This window comes from Musa acuminata, chromosome BXJ1-10 (assembly GCF_036884655.1).
Source record: "Musa acuminata AAA Group cultivar baxijiao chromosome BXJ1-10, Cavendish_Baxijiao_AAA, whole genome shotgun sequence".
NCBI lineage: Eukaryota > Viridiplantae > Streptophyta > Magnoliopsida > Zingiberales > Musaceae > Musa > Musa acuminata.
The window spans coordinates 26,067,198-26,073,864 of NC_088336.1; the positions used below are offsets into that span (position 1 = coordinate 26,067,198).

Here is a 6,667-nt window from a genome sequence, read left to right on the forward strand (position 1 = left end):
TATTGTTTTACTTCCTCATTACTTTTATTGCACACCCTTCCATACGCTTTTAAAGTTACACTCTCTTTGTCGAAACGATTTTATCGAACGAGATTTTTGACTTGACGTATTTTTATCTGCTGCACTAATTCACCTCTCCCTCTTAGTGCCGACTCGATCCTAACAATTAATTATAGCATTCTTATTTGATTAAAAATGTATTATAAACAAACAATATTTACCTTTTCGGATCTAAAGAAAAAGAGGCAGTATAAATGAAATGAATAGCCAACTTTGTCGTTTTGAACTAAAAGCTACCTTTGCGTTCTGACCAAATTCTTTCTTAAAGATTCCAAACATCCCCAGGGCCACAGACATCATGAGTCATCAAGACATCAACATTCACCCAAACATTCTCTCCAGGTTCCAGATGCGTCTTCTGAGTAATCAAGACATCAACAGTCACCCAAACATTCTCTCCAGGTTCCAGATGCGTCTTCTCTGATGCCCGCGCAAGGATCTTCTCCGTCATCGTCATTGCTTGCTTGACCTGCAAATTGCAAAAGGCGCAAAAAAACACAAAATAAGAAACCTTAAACACTAGAACACATCAAAAGAACCCACGTCAAGTCAGAAGGAATGGATTCCCAAACTGAGCCGGTGATCGATGGAGAGCAGGGAGATCGGGCAGGCGCCGCAACTGCAAGCACTTTGTTCAAGGCGTGCTTCCGGCAACGACGCGCTCTCATCGAAGGCGAGAAGCATGACGTGAAGCCAGAATCCTTCAGCTAAAGAAAAGAGGTCGATCAGACACTTCCCTCTAGTCTGAGATGGGCTTTGGCTAACGAGATCGCACCTTTGCGCCGAAGATCGCGGAGCTCGAAGCCATGAGCGACGATGCCGTGCTTCTTACGTAGAAATCTTCAACATAACCCTACAAGAACGGATCGGGGAAACGGAACCGACGATTAGCAGAGCATGAGAAGCATAAATATCGTCGCGGGTTTTACATATCTATTATTGAAATTAATATATCTTTAAATATTTTAAAATGCTTTGTTTCTAAATTTAAATTTAGAGGTGTAAATGTAAATATAGACATTATCAATTTAGCAACGATAAATCTGAAATAATCTTAGAGGAATTCAAGCAAGCTTGTTGAGTATATATGATAAACTCAAAATTAGAGAAACTAATATTGGAGGGTATATTTGTAAATTATCACTAACGAGTATATTTTGCCGCCGCGCTGACCGGGAATTGAGGAGGGTTTCTTAGGGCCGCCTAATAGTGGATCCGATCCGAAACGGATGATTGGATCCGATCCGAACGGAGTGGATTGTCTTCCGGCATCCAAAACGCCGTCGACCACCACCTCTCGCAGGACATCGACGAGGGCAGCGCACCACCGTGAAGCATGATGGCCTTTCTACTTAAGATCACCGCACCGCCTCCGAGTCCAAAAAGAGCGGCCGCCAAACCTTGAGCACAGTGTGTTGTTATGAACAGTTTTAAGTCATCTCTAACTCTCTCTTGCAGTAGTCGGCGTCAACAAGAAGCCGCTGCCATCAGTTCATTCGTCGACAGCCATGACTGAGAGAAACTGGTGCAAGAAGACCAGGAAATTTGCGTACTGGAATATGTTCCTCGACACCTTTTTCATGGTCTCATAAGATCTTCCCTTACTATTAACAGATTCGGACGCAACCTTGAGCCTCAGGTCCTCTTCCTCTCTAGGTGGCATGTTTGTCGGAACTTAGCATCCGGGGAAGAACATCCAAAGGCCATTGTAAAATAGAATCTGTGACATTTTGGAACCATGAGATAGATTGAGAAATAATTGCAATACAATACTTCAATGAGATTATTTGCCATGTTACAGGAAGCAAAAGAAACTTCCTGAGTTGTGAAACTAGTGAGCTACAAAAGCATTCTATCAATGAAGCTACTAGTTTTGAGTTCCAGATACAAATGGACTAGTTTCATGGAATCTGAAATCCTGAAGCATATCAAAACATTTGATATCCTAAATCCAGTAAATCTCAAGGTAATATGTAAAGTTAAACCACAATGTGTGATAAGAAAGAAGACAGAAAACACATGATTGATATAAACAATTTAGAAACATGCTGTAAAGGGAGAGATGCAAACATGATTTATCTGTGAAAACTATCTAGTTACCTTTCCAATTTTTTCCAAATACAATTCTTGCGGATCATCACCAAAACAATTGCCAGATCAGTATTTCAAATCGTGCTTTAAAGCTTCTCTTGATATCAAAAGAGAAAAAATATTTGCACAACATTTCAAATTCCTTGCCAGGCTTACAGTCATCTATATCACCATTCAAGATTATTATTCCTGTCCAGAAGTATGAAATATTTCATCACCTCTCCCCAACAGCTTGCACTTAACTCGTGCAATTCTACAAGCCAACAGCAAATAAATTATACCCCACACTCCACAGATTTTTGCTCATCTGGGCAATCTTTATTCAGAAAATATGTAAAACTAACTTTAAAACGGTAGCAAAAAAACTTTGAATGAAACCTTTCATTGTGATATTGAATTAACCATAAATAAGAACAATATAGAATCAGAGGGAAAAAACTGATAATCAGTATGTATAATGCTGATGTCTAACCATTAACCAAGCAACCAACAAAAAATGTGTTTGAGAGAAAGTGATAAATACGTTTTTAATGTCAAGAAATAGAACAGCTGTTGAATTAATCATTTGTATCCCATACATAGAACCATAATTAAATTGTTGTAAAATACGTGGAAAATGGTAGTAAGGTAGCTGCATGGAGTAGGAAAAAGACTAGCATCATCATCAAGCAGTCAAGAAATATGCTGGCTTTCCACTTGATAGCAAGTCAAAAATGTAGAGAATAGGAAATGGCCTTGATAACCATGCTTCCACTGCTAATTTTCATAAGAAAGTCTTCAGTAGCAGGTCAGTAGTCTCAATGATATCCTCCTAATGTTGTCACAGTTAACAATGTTCTGTCAGTCTTATCTCATGCATTATGTAATATTGGTTATATTAGACATGATGTTTGGAGAAATTATTGCTAAAAAAAGTCTACTCAATAGTTGCTATCATTCCTTCTGGTTCAAAATCACTGAATATGGGTACCAACATCCATGTCCTTCCAATGCCATTTTGTTTCAAGGATTACCAAGTACCAACTAAACCACATCCTCCAAAGCGTGAAGGCAGTAACCAAAGCTTGGTTATCCATTTGGAAATATGCCATGTAAATGCTCCACCAATTAGAGTTCCCACTTCTTACATGAAAATACCAATAACAAAACCGAAAACAGATTGCTCAAATAAGGGTTGCTATCTGCAAAGATTGGAACCATCACATTCCTATCAATGAAATTATAATGGAGAAATAGAAAATTATTGCCAATGTTTTGAGAGAGCTACAGCAGAATCATGAGAACAATACTTGCTGCGACATTACCATACAAAAGTCCGTGGCAGGTTATGTTAAATTTGCATGAGCATGAGACGGTCATAATGATCATAAAACAGGAAACAAAACCAATAAGATAACAGATAAATCGTGCAGCATACATACAGTGCACATTTAAGTCCATCCAAATTATGGTTCCAACTTTTCCGATGTGCTTTCTCCAAGTGCATCACAATAGCATCATGGGTTGACCTGAATCTTTCTTATGAGCAGAAACAACCATTATCATTATGGAAAGGAAGATAAATAAACCTTTTGACCATAATCCAGCACTTATGCAAAACTAAAAACATTAATTTTAACCATTTTTGCTACATCAAAGCATCACAACTAAAGCACATGCCCTGGTGCTAATGAGAAGTCAGCACAATCCTGGGTTAGTTTCTGCCAAAACTAATATCAGATCTGATGAGATGATTAAACAAGAAATGAAAAGAAGCTAGGACTGTACATCTACAATCAGTTTTGGTTCCTTCCCAGTCTCTACTCAGAACTCAGGCTTGAATGCCTGAAAAATATATTCCCTTGACATTGGTGAGCAAAGTAGTGCGACCACTGATGCATAAAAACTGGCTACGGCACTGATCCAAAATGCCCCCACTGACATCCAACCATCATCTCTGCCACCACTTGCACCTATCGCCTTCCCTGCAGGCAAGTTTGCTTCTGTATCACATCCCTTCCCTGAAAACTCCATACAGAGTGCCGGATTTCCAGCAAATGCACCTGGAAACCTTTGGAGCCCCTCCCTTGTTGGCACAGGCCCTGACAGGCAATTGTAGGAGAGGTTTAGTGCCTCCAGCTCCCTGAGCACAGAGATGCTTGCTGGGACCTCTCCGGAGAGTGAATTGTGTGAAAGATCTAGCCTTTTAAGCTTCCCCATCTTCTCAAGATTTCCGGGGATGCGGCCAGCAAGGTCATTGTATGAAAGATTCAGGTACTCCAAACCCTTTAACCCAATCAATCCCTCAGGTATCTCTCCTCGAAGAGCATTATTGGACAAATCAATTCCCACTTGTGAGTGTAGCTTGTAATTGAATTCCAGTTGCCGACTACCAGCAAAGTTCACTGAGACTGGAACCAGGACCATGCTGAAGCCATCATAAGGCTCATTAGAATTGCCATTGAACTCATCACTGACAATGAAGTCTCCGTCTGGAATATATCCTGAGAAGTGATTACCAGAGAGATTGAGTGACCGTAGGTACTGAAACGAGAACATCCAGTTTGGGAGGTCACCCGATAAATGGTTGCGAGCTAGCGAGAGGAACCGGAGATTCTGCCACTTGAGAATGGCTCCACTAAGCTCACCCCCAAGGTCATTAGAACTGAGGTCGACGACCTCGAGCGATTTGCAACCTGCCAAAGGAAGAGGAATCTCACCAGAAATCCGGTTCCCAGCTAAGTCCAGGATACGGAGGCTGTCAAGGGCATCAAGCTCTGGGTGGAGGGCACCAGAAAGGTTGTTATGATCCAACTTGAGCTGCCAAAGCTGAAAACAACCCGCGAGGCTGACAGGAATTGGACCAGAGAGGAAATTGTAAGAAAGATCAAGAGACTGGAGATAGGTCAGGTTCCCAATTGCAACTGGGATCTCTCCAGTAAGCTGATTCTGTGACAAGAAAAGTCCTTGCAAGCTCCTTAGTTCCGTCATCTCTGCTGGAATCTCGCCCGAGAGCTGATTGCTCGAAAGATTTAGAAGCAACAATTCAGCTCTCTCTGGTTCCTCGACTAGGCTGCCTGGAATCGGACCAGATAGATCATTTGAGCTCAAATCAAGAACCTGGAGCTTATCGGAGAAGATGAGCCTGGGCGATATCCTGTATTGTAGACCATTCGAAGAGAGATTCAGCTCCAACAATGCCCTCAGCGACGAAATACAAGTGGGGATTCCGCCGACGAGGGCGTTACTCGCAAGATTGAGTGCCGTGAGGGAGCCTGTCGATGCCGAGAAGCACGGGAGGGTCCCCGAAAGCTGATTCTGGGAGAGGTTGAGATGAACTAAAGGCTGCTCGAAATCTTTCAACTCGCCCACCAAGCGGTTGCCGGAAAGATCAAGAAATTTCAGCGACGAGAGATGGAACAAACCCTCCGGAATCTCTCCCTGGAGTGAAGTCGATCCAAGATCGAGTCTTTTCAACCTGTAAGAGAAGGTGCCAATCCATTCCGGAAACAAACCCCCAACACCAGGGTTCCCAGACAGCACGAGCTCCTCAAGTTGCCAGAGCCCGGCCATCTCTGGCGGAAGCGATCCTTGGAGCTTGTTCCGGCCGAGGTCGAGGGTTCTGACAGCCTGGAGGCGACCAAAGCAACGCGGAATGGGGCCGGAAAAGTCATTGCCGGAAAGGACTAGGGTTTCGAGGAGGGAGAGGTTGCAGAGGAGCTCAAGCGCGGCGCCAGAGAGGCCCGAATCGCCGAGGTTGATTCGGAAGACCCGGCCGGTCCGGTTCTCGCAGGAGATACCGGCCCAGGTGGTGCAATTGGACCCGTTCCAGCTCGCCAGTCTCAGCCGCGGGTCGTTGAGCTGCGATCGGAAGCGGAGGAGGGCGTCCCGGTCTCCGGCGTCGAGACCGAGCCCCGCCTCCTCGGCGGCGGCGACCAACGAGGTCAGGAGGAGTAGGAGGAGGGAGACGAACTTGCGGTCCAAAGCCGCCATTGCGGAAGGAGGGAGAGGAGACGAGTGCGTTTGTGGGGAGTGGAAGGAACGGAGATTGGGAAAAGAGGAAGAGGGGAAGAACGAGAGAGCGGCAGGCGACGACGATGAGAATGATGCTCGCTTTGGAGCCGACATTCCGCTTGGAAAGGTGAGATTATTCGCCATTAAAGCGCAGGTGCGCGAGACCAGATTTTGTTTTTAATTTTATTCTGGACGAATTTTCGAAAAACTCCTTATTTTTTATAAATTTCCGTGGAACTCCCTAACTTTATGTAAAATAAATATCTTACTCCTATCCATCCCCTATACATCTTTCTCCTATCTCGTCAGACCCGTCGTTGCCTCCACCCTATTCTCTCTCTCTCTCTCTGCACCATCCTACGTGCATTACTCTCACTATTCTTGCTACCTGTGCCATAGGTGAGTCACACGAGGGTAAGTTCTTTGGGGCCAGTAGAGTTCACGAAGATAAAAGACGAGTTGAATGAGGGTAACAATATTAAGCGGAGGTAACGACTGACAAAGATAAAATAATCATTTTGAA

At 43.6% G+C, this 6,667-nt stretch overlaps 2 protein-coding genes across 2 annotated transcripts; both read right to left on the bottom strand.

The window, feature by feature from the left end:
* Positions 1–255: 255 nt before the first annotated feature.
* LOC108951174 (3-isopropylmalate dehydratase large subunit, chloroplastic-like) lies at positions 256–3,604 on the bottom strand. Its single transcript, XM_065087171.1, has 5 exons — positions 2,161–3,604; positions 1,209–1,780; positions 836–913; positions 633–767; positions 256–529 (listed from the first exon to the last, which is right to left on the bottom strand). Exons 3-5 carry the CDS (start codon positions 866–868, stop codon positions 323–325), a joined length of 375 nt encoding a protein of 124 aa, XP_064943243.1. The 5' UTR covers positions 869–913; positions 1,209–1,780; positions 2,161–3,604; the 3' UTR covers positions 256–322.
* Positions 3,605–3,740: 136 nt separating this feature from the next.
* On the bottom strand, positions 3,741–6,280 carry LOC135595781 (receptor-like protein CLAVATA2). The gene has a single exon (XM_065087168.1). The coding sequence runs from the start codon at positions 6,256–6,258 to the stop codon at positions 3,955–3,957; it is 2,304 nt and encodes a 767-aa protein (XP_064943240.1). The 5' UTR covers positions 6,259–6,280; the 3' UTR covers positions 3,741–3,954.
* Between the last annotated feature and the right edge of the window lie 387 nt (positions 6,281–6,667).